At 46.1% G+C, this 17,896-nt stretch overlaps 1 protein-coding gene across 2 annotated transcripts in view; it reads right to left on the minus strand.

Moving 5' to 3' along the window:
• The window catches only part of LOC110499533 (slit homolog 1 protein), a 180,327-nt gene that overhangs the window by 4,240 nt on the left and 158,191 nt on the right, over window positions 1-17,896 (minus strand). The window contains exons 25-34 of one of the 2 annotated variants that reach the window (XM_036956210.1): window positions 16,049-16,120; window positions 10,233-10,396; window positions 8,212-8,336; window positions 7,465-7,702; window positions 7,216-7,309; window positions 6,978-7,115; window positions 6,395-6,623; window positions 6,073-6,203; window positions 5,740-5,894; window positions 129-417 (exon numbers count right to left, since the gene is read on the minus strand). In XM_036956210.1, coding sequence (XP_036812105.1) covers window positions 129-417; window positions 5,740-5,894; window positions 6,073-6,203; window positions 6,395-6,623; window positions 6,978-7,115; window positions 7,216-7,309; window positions 7,465-7,702; window positions 8,212-8,336; window positions 10,233-10,396; window positions 16,049-16,120 — 1,635 coding nt within the window. Of the gene's footprint in view, window positions 1-128; window positions 418-5,739; window positions 5,895-6,072; window positions 6,204-6,373; window positions 6,624-6,977; window positions 7,116-7,215; window positions 7,310-7,464; window positions 7,703-8,211; window positions 8,337-10,232; window positions 10,397-16,048; window positions 16,121-17,896 lie in introns of both variants that reach the window. The other variant, XM_036956209.1, reaches the window with a different exon arrangement.

Raw genomic sequence — 17,896 nt, forward strand, 5'->3', positions numbered from 1 at the left:
TAGATGTGTCCAAACTTTTGACTGGTACTGTATGTAATGATTTGTCTCAAACTGTTCATATGAATTTCAGTTTAGGACCAAGTGAAATGTAATGCATTATCATCATAACCCCAGTGGTCTGTTCCTACTTGCTGCCCTGGCATGGGTTGTCGGCAGGCTGGTCACAGTGTGGTCCGCTCCAGCCTGGCTGGCAGTGGCAGACTGGTCCCTGTGGCCCGTCCGGCTGGCAGATACCATGCAGGCAGTAGATCTTCCTACAGGGCTCACAGCCTGGCACCACGCCCGGCTTCATCTGGGTCTTAGTGAAGTCCTGCAGCTCGTTGTTGATATACAGGTTCTGGATGCAGCCGTGGAAACTGGAGCCATTCTGGATCTGCCACAGACGGAAGGCTGCCGAGTGGACGTCCACGGGCATACCTGAGAGACGGAGGAGAAGGAGATAGAGGAGGAAGAAGGGAGATGTTGGTTAGAGTTGTATGGGAGGGGGGAGCAGAGAAACAGCTAACACAGGACTGATATGGAGGTAATGAAGGAAGAGGAAGAGGCTTTTCAAAGAGCCATGTGCAAGTGAATATACTGCAGCCATCTGATGGAAGTGTGAGCCAAAATACTACTTCTTTATGAGAAGTTAGGAGAACTAAGAGCCGAATCCTCCAAAACTTTCACTATCATCAACATCTGATTTATAGGACATGTTGGTTCAGAAATAAATAAATATGCTACTGCGCAAGTAGGGAGGGAAAGTATAGAACCAGGTCCATTTCCCAATATTTTGAATTAAAGTTTGATCAAAGAATTAAATAAAATAATTAACATTTGACAATTTTTTTTATTCAACAGTGATTTGACACTAATTTAATTCCCGAAACAGCATCTTTGAAACAGAGGACAGTGAAAAGGAGAAAGGGTATTGGTTGATGTGTAGCATACTCTTTCATACAGTGGCCAACAGTCACAAATATACATAACAGTGCATTACACCACAGTACAGTACGCCACAGTACAGTACAGTACACCACAGTACAGTACAGTACACCACAGTACAGTACACCACAGTACAGTACCCCACAGTACAGTACACCACAGTACAGTACACCAAAGAACAGTACACCACAGTACAGTACACCACCATACATTACCTTACAGTACAGTACACCACAGTACAGTACACCACAGTACAGTACACCACAGTACAGTACAGTACACCACAGTACAGTACAGTACACCACAGTACAGTACACCACAGTACAGTACGCCACAGTACAGTACACCACAGTACAGTTCACCACAGTACACCACAGTACAGTTCACCACAGTACACCACAGTACAGTACACCACAGTACACCACAGTACAGCACCAAAACATAATATCACAAACTCTGGACACACAGCCATTTCTGATATCAGATCAGTTCAATTTCAACTCTCAACACTTTAATATCAAGAATGGCTAGTCGGGTTACAGAGCATTACTTACACGTTTGGGACGGCAGGTAGCCTAGTGTTTAGAGCATTGGGCCAGTAACTGAAAGGTTGCTAGATCGAATCCCCGAGCTGGCAAGGTAAAACTCTGTATTTCTGCCCCTGGACGAGGCAGTTAACCCACTGTTCCTAGGCCGTTATTGTAATTAACAATCTGTTCTTATCTGACTTGCCGAGTTTAATATATATATATTTTTTTTTAAAGTTTAAAAAATAAACAAGGAAATCATAACCTATGCCAATATACCACATATCCAGAGTGAAGACTGTGTCTGGTAGGACAGACTGTGTCTGGTAGGACAGACTGTGTCTGGTAGGACAGACTGTCTGGTAGGACAGACTGTGTCTGGTAGGACAGACTGTGTCTGGTAGGACAGACTGTGTCTGGTAGGACAGAGATAGTACAATATACCACATCACATATCCAGAGTGAAGACTGTGTCTGGTAGGACAGACTGTGTCTGGTAGGACAAACTGTGTCTGGTAGGACAGACTGTGTCTGGTAGGACAGACTGTGTCTGGTAGGACAGACTGTGTCTGGTAGGACAGACTGTCTGGTAGGACAGACTGTGTCTGGTAGGACAGACTGTCTGGTAGGACAGACTGTGTCTGGTAGGACAGACTGTCTGGTAGGACAGACTGTGTCTGGTAGGACAGACTGTCTGGTAGGACAGACTGTGTCTGGTAGGACAAACTGTCTGGTAGGACAGACTGTGTCTGGTAGGACAGACTGTCTGGTAGGACAGACTGTGTCTGGTAGGACAGACTGTCTGGTAGGACAGACTGTGTCTGGTAGGACAGAGATAGTACAATATACCACATCACATATCCAGAGTGAAGACTGTGTCTGGTAGGACAGACTGTGTCTGGTAGGACAGACTGTCTGGTAGGACAGACTGTGTCTGGTAGGACAGAGATAGTACAATATACCACATCACATATCCAGAGTGAAGACTGTGTCTGGTAGGACAGACTGTGTCTGGTAGGACAGACTGTGTCTGGTAGGACAGACTGTGTCTGGTAGGACAGACTGTGTCTGGTAGGACAGACTGTCTGGTAGGACAGACTGTGTCTGGTAGGACAGACTGTGTCTGGTAGGACAGACTGTCTGGTAGGACAGACTGTGTCTGGTAGGACAGACTGTGTCTGGTAGGACAGACTGTGTCTGGTTGGACAGACTGTGTCTGGTAGGACAGACTGTGTCTGGTAGGACAGACTGTGTCTGGTTGGACAGAATGTGTCTGGTAGGACAGACTGTGTCTGGTAGGACAGACTGTGTCTGGTAGGACAGACTGTCTGGTAGGACAGACTGTGTCTGGTAGGACAGAGATAGTACAATATACCACATCACATATCCAGAGTGAAGACTGTGTCTGGTAGGACAGACTGTGTCTGGTAGGACAAACTGTCTGGTAGGACAGACTGTGTCTGGTAGGACAAACTGTGTCTGGTAGGACAGACTGTGTCTGGTAGGACAGACTGTGTCTGGTAGGACAGACTGTCTGGTAGGACAGACTGTGTCTGGTAGGACAGACTGTGTCTGGTAGGACAGACTGTCTGGTAGGACAGACTGTGTCTGGTAGGACAGAGATAGTACAATATACCACATCACATATCCAGAGTGAAGACTGTGTCTGGTAGGACAGACTGTGTCTGGTAGGACAGACTGTGTCTGGTAGGACAGACTGTGTCTGGTAGGACAGAGATAGTACAATATACCACATCACATATCCAGAGTGAAGACTGTGTCTGGTAGGACAGACTGTGTCTGGTAGGACAGACTGTGTCTGGTAGGACAGACTGTCTGGTAGGACAGACTGTGTCTGGTAGGACAGACTGTCTGGTAGGACAGACTGTGTCTGGTAGGACAGAGATAGTACAATATACCACATCACATATCCAGAGTGAAGACTGTGTCTGGTAGGACAGACTGTGTCTGGTAGGACAGACTGTCTGGTAGGACAGACTGTGTCTGGAAGGACAGAGATAGTACAATATACCACATCACATATCCAGAGTGAAGACTGTGTCTGGTAGGACAGACTGTGTCTGGTAGGACAGACTGTGTCTGGTAGGACAGACTGTGTCTGGTAGGACAGACTGTGTCTGGTAGGACAGACTGTGTCTGGTTGGACAGACTGTGTCTGGTAGGACAGACTGTGTCTGGTAGGACAGACTGTGTCTGGTAGGACAGACTGTCTGGTAGGACAGACTGTGTCTGGTAGGACAGAGATAGTACAATATACCACATCACATATCCAGAGTGAAGACTGTGTCTGGTAGGACAGACTGTGTCTGGTAGGACAAACTGTCTGGTAGGACAGACTGTGTCTGGTAGGACAAACTGTGTCTGGTAGGACAGACTGTGTCTGGTAGGACAGACTGTGTCTGGTAGGACAGACTGTCTGGTAGGACAGACTGTGTCTGGTAGGACAGACTGTGTCTGGTAGGACAGACTGTCTGGTAGGACAGACTGTGTCTGGTAGGACAGAGATAGTACAATATACCACATCACATATCCAGAGTGAAGACTGTGTCTGGTAGGACAGACTGTGTCTGGTAGGACAGACTATGTCTGGTAGGACAGAGATAGTACAATATACCACATCACATATCCAGAGTGAAGACTGTGTCTGGTAGGACAGACTGTGTCTGGTAGGACAGACTGTGTCTGGTAGGACAAACTGTCTGGTAGGACAGACTGTGTCTGGTAGGACAAACTGTGTCTGGTAGGACAGACTGTGTCTGGTAAGACAGACTGTGTCTGGTAGGACAGACTGTCTGGTAGGACAGACTGTGTCTGGTAGGACAGACTGTGTCTGGTAGGACAGACTGTCTGGTAGGACAGACTGTGTCTGGTAGGATAAACTGTCTGGTAGGACAGACTGTGTCTGGTAGGACAGACTGTCTGGTAGGACAGACTGTGTCTGGTAGGACAGACTGTGTCTGGTAGGACAGACTGTGTCTGGTAGGACAGACTGTCTGGTAGGACAGACTGTGTCTGGTAGGACAGACTGTGTCTGGTAGGACAGACTGTCTGGTAGGACAGACTGTGTCTGGTAGGACAGACTGTGTCTGGTAGGACAGACTGTCTGGTAGGACAGACTGTGTCTGGTAGGACAAACTGTGTCTGGTAGGACAGACTGTCTGGTAGGACAGACTGTGTCTGGTAGGACAGACTGTGTCTGGTAGGACAGACTGTCTGGTAGGACAGACTGTGTCTGGTAGGACAGACTGTGTCTGGTAGGACAGACTGTGTCTGGTAGGACAGACTGTGTCTGGTAGGACAGACTGTCTGGTAGGACAGACTGTGTCTGGTAGGACAGACTGTGTCTGGTAGGACAGACTGTGTCTGGTAGGACAGACTGTGTCTGGTAGGACAGACTGTGTCTGGTAGGACAGACTGTCTGGTAGGACAGACTGTGTCTGGTAGGACAGAGATAGTACAATATACCACATCACATATCCAGAGTGAAGACTGTGTCTGGTAGGACAGACTGTGTCTGGTAGGACAGACTGTGTCTGGTAGGACAGACTGTGTCTGGTAGGACAGACTGTGTCTGGTAGGACAAACTGTCTTGTAGGACAGACTGTGTCTGGTAGGACAGACTGTGTCTGGTAGGACAGACTGTGTCTGGTTGGACAGACTGTGTCTGGTAGGACAAACTGTCTGGTAGGACAGACTGTGTCTGGTAGGACAGACTGTGTCTGGTAGGACAGACTGTGTCTGGTAGGACAGAGATAGAGATCTATAGGAATGTGTTTAATAAGGATGAATGAAAACTGGAAATAGTAGGTATCACAGAAATAGAAGACTACAGTATGTATTATATGGTGGGAATACTGTATGTATTCTGAACACTGTGGGCCTTGAGAGGTGACGCTCATAGGACCAAGGGTTTAATGTTGTGCACTATATTAGACACCTGTGTTGCTGAGTGTTTGTATACATGTGTATGGGGTTTATATTGTAGGCAGGAGTATGTAGCTTTATCAGTGTGTTTTCATAAATGTGTGTATGCTGACGTGCTCTAACACACAGTGGTTATGGGGGATGGACTGGGTGAATTGAGGTTTGGAGTTGGGTAGGTTGCAGGATTGGGTCAGGATATGGCTCGCTTGAGGTAGTTGGGGTTTTGGGATGGGGGGTGGGTGGGGTTGGGTTGCAGTGGGGGGTGACATTGACAGTAGTGTAGTAGTTGTAGTGCCTGCAGCAGAGGAGGAGGAAGTGGGTGTGTTCTGGAGAGGGCCCCTACCCCCCACGTATAGCGGAGCCTCCCCGTTAAGGGGACGGACCCCCCCCAGGCTATCCATGGTGGTGGGGAGACCCCCGTCGATGGACAGGTTCACCATCTGGTCAAAGGTCACCAGCTCCACCGTGTGGAACTGACCATCGTTGATTGTCTCAGTACTGCAGACAGAGAGAGAGGGAGGGATGGAGAAAGAAATAACCAGGAGAGAGTGGAAGAAAGAGACAAACAATGTTGCTGTTGTGCTTATGTGTTTGTTTGTTTGTCTGTGTATGTGTGTGTGTGTGTGTGCAGTCTGTGTGATTATGTGTGCATGTGTGTGTGTGTTTGCGTGTTTACCTGTAGATAGCATGTCCAGGCTGGCTGCCAGGGTCATAGCTGACCTTAACGTGACCTTGATACATCTCTACAGCGATGTGATCATTGTCTCCATTATACAGCAGGATACCGTTCTCCTCCGCTGTCGACACCTGGGGACACACATCACAATAGAATAAAAGGTATGCACATTTCCCTTTGACATCACTGTCACAATCCAAATATCCAAGTTACTGTACGTGCATGATCTCAAACACATGCCTGTTGAATTGATCGTTCAGTACCTGCAGTGTATAAGCTTTGTGTGTGTGTGTTGCAGTACCTGTAGTGAGATGTTAGATACCTGCAGTGTGATGTTAGCCTGGGGCCAGTTCTTGAGGTCAGAGAGCAGCAGGTAGGAGTCTCTGTCTACAAAGTTAACGCTGACCAGCTTCTCACAGCGAGGCCCTCCGAACCCAGGGAGACACTGGCACAGTGCCCGGCCTGCCCGTTCCACACACGGGGCACTGTTCTGGCAGTCTGCCAGGTCACACAGAGACCGCGGGGAGGGGGGCACCTCACACAACTGACCACTACGGGAGGATGAGGGAGGGGAGGTTTTGAAGAGAGAGAGCGAGACAGAGAGCGAGAGAGGAGAGGAGAGAAGAGAGAGAGAGATAAGGGTGAGTAAGTCAAAATGATAGATTCGGAAGAAGAAGAAGTCTTCGCACAGATGGCTTGATATTGTTCTAAGTTGTGTGTGTGAGTTCTATGGTTTGTGTGTGAGTTCTATGGTTTGTGTGTGAGTTCTATGGTTTGTGTGTGAGTTCTATGGTTTGTGTGTGAGTTCTATGGCTTGTGTGTGAGTTCTAAGGCTTGTGTGTGAGTTCTATGGTTTGTGTGTGAGGTCTAAGGGTTGTGTGTGTGTGTGTGTGCGTGTGCCTCACCTATAGCCATCAGGGCAGGAGCAGGAGTATGCGTTGAGTTGGTCGACACACTGAGCTCTGTTCGGACAGCGATTCTCCTTACAGTCATCGTAGTCCACACTGCAGTCATCACCCACGTAGCCCGGAGAACACAAACACCTGCAACACACACAAACGTGTGTGAGCTTGAGCCAGGGCATTAGGTCTGGGTGACAACGCAAATCTTTAAGTCTCCCACACGTTGATATGGTGTACTCACTGGGGCCCAGTAGAGGTGATGAGACAGGTAGATTGGTGTTGACACGGACTGACCCCTGGAGCACACACATCCTCCATCTCCTCACACATCTCCCCTGGAGAGGGAGGGAGAGAGGGGGAGAGGGAGAGAGGGGGAGAGGGAGAGAGGGGAAGAGGTTACATTGATGGATGAAAAATTGCAACCGAATAGGTCAACCCAACAGCGATTGAGAGACCAGAGAAGGCTGGTCTATAGTGTAATGTGTGTTACCTGTGTAGTACAGTGGACAGAGGCAGGTATAGTGGTTGACTCCATCTATACAGGCAGCTCCGTTTCCACAGTCATTATCTTCACAGTCATCTATGTTGGTCAGGCAGGTAGGACCGTCAAAGCCAAGGGGACAGGCACAGCTGTATGCTGCCTCCTCCTCCTCATCAAGTTGGCAGGTGCCCCCGTTGACACAGGGGTTACTGACACACGCGTTCAGAGAAGTCTCACAGTTTCTACCCTGCAGACACAAAGAAAAGGTCAGTGGTCACCAATCGACCCTGTTCCTGGAGAGCTACAGTGTCTTGAACAAATTGATTACACTCATTAACTCATGACTGAATTTCAAATGAATGCATTTTCATTAGTGGAATCAGGTGTGCTAAAGCTGGGCTGGAAGAAAAGCCTGCTGAACAACAGGCTTCATAATGTCAGAAGTGGAGAGGTCTTGTCACAAACTCAACAGCCACAAAGACAAGTAAGGACTCGATTCAATCTATATCGCCGAAGTTCAGAGCTGTAGTGCGCTTGACATTTAAAGGTAATTTACGATTGAGCCAACATATGCAGCGTTTACCGTCAATGCAGTCTCCCCACGAACGCGGGAACTTTGCCTTTAAATTTCAATCACTTCACCGATACAGATTGAATCAAGATCTAATTTGTATGTGTATGTGTTAGAGCTGGACTGGACCAAAAGCATGCACGACATGGTAAGAAGAACACTGCAGGTAAATGGTGAGATCTCACCTTGAATTCAGGAGGACAGCTACACCTGTAGATCTCTGCCAGATCACTGTGACAGATCCCTTGGTTGACACACGGGCTGGACAGGCATGGGTTACACTTGGCCAGGACGCCGCTGTCCACCTCACCTAACACACACACACACATTTTATCATTTTACATGATGCCTATCTTTCCTGTTCATTTGGTTTTCAACTATTGGTATTTGGTATTTTATTAGGATCCCCATTAGCTGTTGCGATAGCAGCAGTTACTCTTCCTGGGGTCGACTCAAAACATGAAACATGACTTAATACAGAACGTTAATAGACAAGAACAGCTCAAGGACAGAACTATATCAGTGTAAAATGGCACACATATCCTACATATCAGTACATACACACGATATCTAGATCAAATAGGGGAGAGGCGTTGTGCCGTGCTGTGTTGCTTTATCTGTTTTTTAAAACCAGGGTTGAGGTTCATTTGAGCAATATGAGATGGAAGGGAGTTCCATGCAATCATGATTCTCTATATAATACTGTATGCTTTCTTGAATTTGTTCTGGATATGGGGATTTTACATTTAGCCAAGAGAGAATGGCCTGCATAGTATTGATGTTAGCCCTCTGATTACAGTGACGAGCAAGAGGTGCCACTCTGTTCTGGGCCAGCGGAGGTTCTTCTATGTCCTTCCTAGCAGCACCTGACTATCTGACTGGGCAACAATCAAGAGAAGATAAAACTACAGCCTGCAGGACTTGATTTGTAGAGTGTGGTGTCATGAAAGCAGAGCATCTCTTTATCACGGACAGATCTCTCCCCATCTTAGTTTCACAACCATTGAATAAATATGTTTTGACCATGACAGTTTACAATCCAAGTTAACATCAAGTAATTTAGTCTCCTCAACTTGCCCAACATACATATTATTCATTATCAGATTGAGCTGAAGTCTAGAATTTAGGGAATGATTTGTAGCAAATACAAATCTTAGTTTCTGAGATGTTCAGGACTATGTTCATTTTATTACTAGCCACCCATTCTAAAACTGACTGCAACTCTCTGTTTAGGGTTGCAGTGATTTTCACTAGCTGTGGTTGCTGACACGTATAGGTTTGAATCACCAGCAAACATGTTTAATGCCAGTGGCAGGTCATTGGTAAAAATAGAAAATAATAGAGGGCCAAGAGAGCTGCCCTGCAGTACACCACACTTTACATATACAGTGCCTTCAGAAAGTATTCATACCCCTTGACTTATTCCACGTTGTTATCTTACATGGATTACATTTTTTAAAATTCTCACACATCTACACACAATACCACATAATGACAAGTGAAAACATGTTTTAAGAAATTTGTGCAAATGTATTGAAAATTGAATACAGAAAAATCTAATTTACATAACTATTCACACCCCTTTGCTATGACACTCTCTGATATATAATTGTGGTAAGGCATATAAAACATGCTCTAGAGTGTTGAAAGTTTCCAAGAGCACAGTGGTCTCCATCATTGGGAAATTGAAAAAAACAGGCACAGTTCAACACCCATCCAATACCATCCCTACCCTGAAGCATGATGGTGGCAGCATCATGCTATGGGGATGCTTTTCAGCGGCAAGGACTGGGAGACTGGCAAGGATAGAGGTAACAATGAATGGAGCCAAATACAGGCAAATCCTTGATGAGAACCTGCTTCAGAGTGCAAACGATTGTAGGTTGGGGTGAAGATTTGCGCTCTAACAGGACAATGAGTCCCAAGTATACAACCAAAGCAACGCTGGTAGGGCTTCAGAGCAAGAATGTGAAAGTCTTTGAGTGGCCCTGACTTGAATCCCATTGAAAATATGTGGAAAGATTGCTGTTCACCCCAGGTCCCCATCTAACTTAACAGAGCTTGAGAAAATCTGCAAGGAAGAATGGGACAGTCCCCAAAACCAGATGCGGAAAGCTGATACAGGCATACCCAAGTTGACTCAAAGCTGTAATCAAAGTATTGACTCAGGGGTGTGAATGAAACTAAATGAATGAACCCATCTCACCGTGGCACTCAAACTTCTTGGCAGGTGTGGTGAGCAGCAGCTTGCCCTCCATGCCCGTCGGTCCAGCACAGCGGGCGATGCCTGGCTCCTTGTAGCCCGTCTTCACCCAGTCAGACAGCCAGAGCAGACGGCAGTCACAGTACAGGGGGTTGGCACCAATAGCCCTGAGGGTGAAGGGTCAGAGGTTAAGGGTCAGGGACAGGCAATTGTGGAAAACTGTTGTTTGTTATAAAAAAAAATGTATATTGTCATACATGAGTAAAAGTAAAGATACCTTAATAGAAAATGAATCAAGTAAAAGTGAAAGTCGCCCGGGTAACATACTACTTGAATAAAGTACAAAAGCATCTGGTTTTATACTGAACAAATATATAAACACAACGTGCAGCAATTTCTAAGATTTTGCTGAGTTACAGTTCATATTTGGAAATCAGTCAATTTAAATATAATCAATAGGACCTAATCTATGTATTTCACAGCTAATGGTAGAGAAATTAATATTAAATTATCTGGCAACAGCTCCGGTTGACATTCCTGCAGTCAGCATGCCAATTGCACGCTCCCTCAATGCTTGAGACATCTGTAGTATTGTGTTGTGTGACAAAACTGCACATTATAGAGTGGCCTTTAATTGTCCCCAGCACAAGGTGCACCTGTGTAATGGTCATGCTGTTTAATCAGATTCTTGATATGCCACACCTGTCAGGTGGATGGATTATTGTGACAAAGGATAAAATGCTCACTAATAGGGATGTAAACAAATTTGTGCACAACATTACAGAGAAATAAGCTAAAGTAAAAGTATAAATAATTTAAAATATATATATTTTTTCTTTTAGGATAGCCAGGGGCACACTCCAACACTCAGACATAATTTACCAATGAAATGTGTTTATTGAGTCCACCAGATCAGAGGCAGTAGGGATTACCAGGGATGTTCTCTTGATAAGGAAGGTAGTGGAGTAAAAGTGAATATTAATGCACAGATATCCCCCCCAAAACTACTTCAGTAGTACTTTAAAGTATTTTTACTTAAGTACTTTACACCACTGGGGAAAGGTTAAGGTCAGTCAGAGGATTGGCACCAATCACCTTGAGGAATCATCCATCAATCAATTAATCATGGCAGAAAGAAGGATGCATTTTCAGAGACTCATGAGGGCTGACGTTCACTAGATGTACTTCTCTATTTGACCAGCAGGTGTCTCTCTCGTCCTTCAGATAACACAGAGCTTTACTCAACTGTTACATTACAGTATTTCCAGAAAGGGAACTAATATTTAAAATTAGGTTAAGGGAAGGGTTATTGTTAAGGTTAGTGGTTTGGTTAAGGTTAGTGTTAAGGTTGGGTCAGTTACATATTTTGGCTATCCATGCTGTCAATGGGATGCTGGACAGAACATTTCCCCTAGTCTTTCCTTTCTAAAAAAGGACCAGCAAGCTTCACCAACTTGAAAAGTTTATTTGATGAAAAATATCTCTAATAATATGACTGTTGGATAACTTTTTTGACCAACTGGGGGTTTGAAAACGCTGCCCTCAATCATCATTTTACATTGTTCCTGCATTAATTGATGTAGGCACAGTTATGCACAATCAGTCACAGACAAACACACAAAACCGTTGCATTACTCAGATTAACAGGCTCATGTTTTAGGTTAGTCCAATAGCTGTCATCTGCTAACATGAAAGCCACTTGACAGTGGATCAATGATTTCCAAAGAGAAGCAACCCCCCCCCCAACTTCTCTAGAGCTTTCTCTTTATCTCATCCCCCCAACTTCTCTAGATCTTTCTCTTTATCTCAGCCCCCCCCTCACTGACTTCTCTAGATCTTTCTCTGTACCTCATCCCCCACTGACTTCTCTAGATCTTTCTCTGTACCTCATCCCCCACTGACTTCTCTAGATCTTACTCTTTATCTCATCCCCCACTGACTTCTCTAGATCTTTCTCTGTACCTCATCCCCCACTGACTTCTCTAGATCTTTCTCTGTACCTCATCCCCCACTGACTTCTCTAGATCTTACTCTTTATCTCATCCCCCACTGACTTCTCTAGATCTTACTCTTTATCTCATCCCCCACTGACTTCTCTAGATCTTTCTCTGTACCTCATCCCCCACTGACTTCTCTAGATCTTACTCTTTATCTCATCCCCCACTGACTTCTCTAGATTTTTCTCTGTACCTCATCCCCCACTGACTTCTCTAGATTTTTCTCTGTACCTCATCCCCCACTGACTTCTCTAGATCTTTCTCTGTACCTCATCCCCCACTGACTTCTCTAGATCTTACTCTTTATCTCATCCCCCACTGACTTCTCTAGATATTTCTCTGTACCTCATCCCCCACTGACTTCTCTAGATCTTTCTCTGTACCTCATCCCCCACTGACTTCTCTAGATCTTTCTCTTTATCTCATCCCCCACTGACTTTTCTAGATCTTTCTCTGTACCTCATCCCCCACTGACTTCTCTAGATCTTTCTCTGTACCTCATCCCCCACTGACTTCTCTAGATCTTACTCTGTACCTCATCCCCCACTGACTTCTCTAGATCTTTCTCTGTACCTCATCCCCCACTGACTTCTCTAGATCTTACTCTTTATCTCATCCCCCACTGACTTCTCTAGATATTTCTCTGTACCTCATCCCCCACTGACTTCTCTAGATCTTACTCTTTATCTCATCCCCCACTGACTTCTCTAGATCTTTCTCTGTACCTCATCCCCCACTGACTTCTCTAGATCTTTCTCTGTACCTCATCCCCCACTGACTTCTCTAGATCTTACTCTTTATCTCATCCCCCACTGACTTCTCTAGATTTTTCTTTGTACCTCATCCCCCACTGACTTCTCTAGATCTTTCTCTGTACCTCATCCCCCACTGACTTCTCTAGATCTTTCTCTGTACCTCATCCCCCACTGACTTCTCTAGATCTTTCTCTGTACCTCATCCCCCACTGACTTCTCTAGATCTTACTCTTTATCTCATCCCCCATTGACTTCTCTAGATCTTACTCTTTATCTCATCCCCCACTGACTTCTCTAGATTTTTCTTTGTACCTCATCCCCCACTGACTTCTCTAGATCTTTCTCTGTACCTCATCCCCCACTGACTTCTCTAGATCTTTCTCTGTACCTCATCCCCCACTGACTTCTCTAGATCTTTCTCTGTACCTCATCCCCCACTGACTTCTCTAGATCTTTCTCTGTACCTCATCCCCCACTGACTTCTCTAGATCTTTCTCTGTACCTCATCCCCCACTGACTTCTCTAGATCTTACTCTTTATCTCATCCCCCACTGACTTCTCTAGATTTTTCTTTGTACCTCATCCCCCACTGACTTCTCTAGATCTTTCTCTGTACCTCATCCCCCACTGACTTCTCTAGATCTTTCTCTGTACCTCATCCCCCACTGACTTCTCTAGATCTTTCTCTGTACCTCATCCCCCACTGACTTCTCTAGATCTTACTCTTTATCTCATCCCCCATTGACTTCTCTAGATCTTACTCTTTATCTCATCCCCCACTGACTTCTCTAGATTTTTCTTTGTACCTCATCCCCCACTGACTTCTCTAGATCTTTCTCTGTACCTCATCCCCCACTGACTTCTCTAGATCTTTCTCTGTACCTCATCCCCCACTGACTTCTCTAGATCTTTCTCTGTACCTCATCCCCCACTGACTTCTCTAGATCTTTCTCTGTACCTCATCCCCCACTGACTTCTCTAGATCTTACTCTTTATCTCATCCCCCACTGACTTCTCTAGATTTTTCTCTGTACCTCATCCCCCACTGACTTCTCTAGATCTTTCTCTGTACCTCATCCCCCACTGACTTCTTTAGATCTTTCTCTGTACCTCATCCCCCACTGACTTCTCTAGATCTTTCTCTGTACCTCATCCCCCACTGACTTCTCTAGATCTTACTCTTTATCTCATCCCCCACTGACGTCTCTAGATCTTACTCTTTATCTCATCCCCCACTGACTTCTCTAGATTTTTCTCTGTACCTCATCCCCCACTGACTTCTCTAGATCTTTCTCTGTACCTCATCCCCCACTGACTTCTCTAGATCTTTCTCTGTACCTCATCCCCCACTGACTTCTCTAGATCTTACTCTTTATCTCATCCCCCACTGACTTCTCTAGATTTTTCTCTGTACCTCATCCCCCACTGACTTCTCTAGATCTTTCTCTGTACCTCATCCCCCACTGACTTCTCTAGATCTTTCTCTGTACCTCATCCCCCACTGACTTCTCTAGATCTTTCTCTGTACCTCATCCCCCACTGACTTCTCTAGATCTATCTCTAATAATATGACTGTTGGATAACTTTTTTGACCAACTGGGGGTTTGAAAACGCTGCCCTCAATCATCATTTTACATTGTTCCTGCATTAATTGATGTAGGCACAGTTATGCACAATCAGTCACAGACAAACACACAAAACCGTTCCATTACTCAGATTAACAGGCTCATGTTTTAGGTTAGTCCAATAGCTGTCATCTGCTAACATGAAAGCCACTTGACAGTGGATCAATGATTTCCAAAGAGAAGCAACCCCCCCCCCCCCCCCCAACTTCTCTAGAGCTTTCTCTTTATCTCATCCCCCCAACTTCTCTAGATCTTTCTCTTTATCTCAGCCCCCCCCCCACTGACTTCTCTAGATCTTTCTCTGTACCTCATCCCCCACTGACTTCTCTAGATCTTACTCTGTACCTCATCCCCCACTGACTTCTCTAGATCTTTCTCTGTACCTCATCCCCCACTGACTTCTCTAGATCTTTCTCTGTACCTCATCCCCCACTGACTTCTCTAGATCTTTCTCTGTACCTCATCCCCCAGTACCGTATTTTATATTAATGTTCTTTACCTCCCGGTAATATCTCTCCTCTCTCTTCTTAAGAGATACCTCTAGACCTCTCTGCTCCTTCCTCTGTATTCCCTGCTTTCTTCTTCCTATCCTCCCTTATATACCCCTCACATTGCTCTCTCCTTCTTCTCTTCACTGCACTCTCTTCTCCCATTTCCTCTTCTCTCACAACTCTCTCTCATTCTCCATCCCTCTCTCTCCCTCCCTTGCCCTCTGTTCTCCTGAGATGGGTAGGCCTATTGATTTACAGACGATGGCTTTGACATGACAGACAACCTGGACGCCACTGGGAGTAAAGCCCTACTTCAACCTCCCAGAGTCACACACACACACACACACACACACACACACACACACACACACACACACACACACACACACACACACACACACACACACACACACACACACACACACACACACACACACACACACACACACACACACACACACACACACACACACACACACACATATATATATTCCCAAACACTCCCTTCACAGACCACAGACCGCAAGGAATGTTAGTAAACCTACATGGTGTGTGGAGATGAGACAGTGGAGGGGTCTGTGTGTAACATTAACCACAGCTCTGTGACTGACTAGGGGAGTTCGGTGGCTGTGAAGCCCACCAAACAGCTCTACAGATGGGGCTACTGTTAGCCACCCTCCCCCTGGCACACACACTAGCAGACCAGACCACCTCTGTGTGTGAGGCTAGACTTCAGAAAGTGGGTGGTACAGTAAAGGAAGGACAACAGACAAGATGTTTATGTGTCTGAGGAATAGTTGCTTGTGTTCACTTCTTTGAGTGTGTGAAAGGTGTATTCATGTGCGGATTGGTATTACTGTACCCATGTGTGTCTGTTTGTGTTTATTGAGCAAGCTCATGTGTGTGTGTCCGTGCGTGCGTGTGCGTGCGAGTGTGCGTGTGTGTACTCACAGGTGAGACAGAGAGGCCACATCACTGAAGATGCCGTCAGGAAGCTCGGAGATCTCGTTGCCATGGAGAGACCTTTGAGATGACAGACAGAGTGGGAGGTGAACACAGAAATACCTCAACTAGATCTGCTCCCACCATTCTGTTCCAAAATGTTTATAAAGTCGATTGTTTCGATCTCACTGAAGCATATCCACTAGATTTGTTCATATGTTTCTCTAGTCAGACAATGCCGGGTCCTTATGTTGCACGTAGTGGCCCTGAGGTCTACAGGGGAAGCGGAGGGCATGGAGAGAGCTCCCCTCCCCTCTACAGTTGTCTCTCTAGTGACTGCTGCAGTTTTACTGTCTGTCTGTCTCTCTGCAGCAGGTCTGGGCAGGGGAAAGGTTGTCTGTTATCTGGGGCTCAGAGCTGGCTGGAAGAGACAGACACAGGGCTGCAGTGGAATCCAGGGTGGCTGGTGTTAAGTTACTGAACTGAGCAGAGTACCTAGGCTGTGATTCCCAGACAGGGTGGTAGGGCTCTGTGAGCTAAAGGGGACGGTGGGTCTTTGAGTGTGGGAAGGGGGAGTTTGAGCTCTGCTGTCTGTTGTGGGGATGTGAGAGGGGGTCTTTGAGTATGGGAAGGGGGAGTTTGAGCTCTGCTGTCTGTTGTGGGGTTGTGATGAAGGGTCTTTGAGTATGGGAAGGGGGAGTTTGAGCTCTGTTGGCTGTTGTGGGGGTGTGATGAAGGGTCTTTGAGTATGGGAAGGGGGAGTTTGAGCTCTGCTGTCTGTTGTGCGGGTGTGATGGGGGGGGGGGGGGGGTCTGTCAGAGTGCAGAGCTGCTACCTTCCTCGTCTTTCATCGAGGTGATTGGGTGATGAGCCACTGGGCTTACCGATACACACACACACACACACGCACACCACATACATGACAGACCCCTAGTCTAACCTTCATACACTACAGCCCCTGCTGACTGGACACTCCTTAATGTATCCATTCTAACCCTCATACGTTACAGCCCCTGCTGACTGGACACCCCTTACAAAGGAAGGGGGTCAGGGCTAAGGGTATAGGCAGGAGAAGATTTTACAGTGGGCAGTTGGCCAGTAGCAATGACTCAGAGAGAGAGCTAGAAGAAGGGAGGAGCCAGGGAGTCTGTTAGAGAAACATGCTGGTTAGTAACACACTGCTGTCACAGCCCTCTCCTTTCTCTACCTCCCCTTTAACTCTCTCACTCTATTTCTAAACCCTTTGTTGACCACAGTTTAACTGTCACAGCCCTCTCCTTTCTCTACCTCCCCTTTAACTCTCTCACTCTATTTCTAAACCCTTTGTTGACCACAGTTTAACTGTCACAGCCCTCTCCTTTCTCTAACTCCCCTTTAACTCTCTCACTCTATTTCTAAACCCTTTGTTGACCAGGCCACAGTTTAACTGTCACAGCCCTCTCCTTTCTCTACCTCCCCTTTAACTCTCTCACTCTATTTCTAAACCCTTTGTTGACCACAGTTTAACTGTCACAGCCCTCTCCTTTCTCTACCTCCCCTTTAACTCTCTCACTCTATTTCTAAACCCTTTGTTGACCACAGTTTAACTGTCACAGCCCTCTCCTTTCTCTACCTCCCCTTTAACTCTCTCACTCTATTTCTAAACCCTTTGTTGACCACAGTTTAACTGTCACAGCCCTCTCCTTTCTCTACCTCCCCTTTAACTCTCTCACTCTATTTCTAAACCCTTTGTTGACCACAGTTTAACTGTCACAGCCCTCTCCTTTCTCTACCTCCCCTTTAACTCTCTCACTCTATTTCTAAACCCTTTGTTGACCACAGTTTAACTGTCACAGCCCTCTCCTTTCTCTAACTCCC

This window comes from Oncorhynchus mykiss, chromosome 20 (assembly GCF_013265735.2).
Source record: "Oncorhynchus mykiss isolate Arlee chromosome 20, USDA_OmykA_1.1, whole genome shotgun sequence".
In the NCBI taxonomy this organism is placed as follows: Eukaryota; Metazoa; Chordata; class Actinopteri; order Salmoniformes; family Salmonidae; genus Oncorhynchus; species Oncorhynchus mykiss.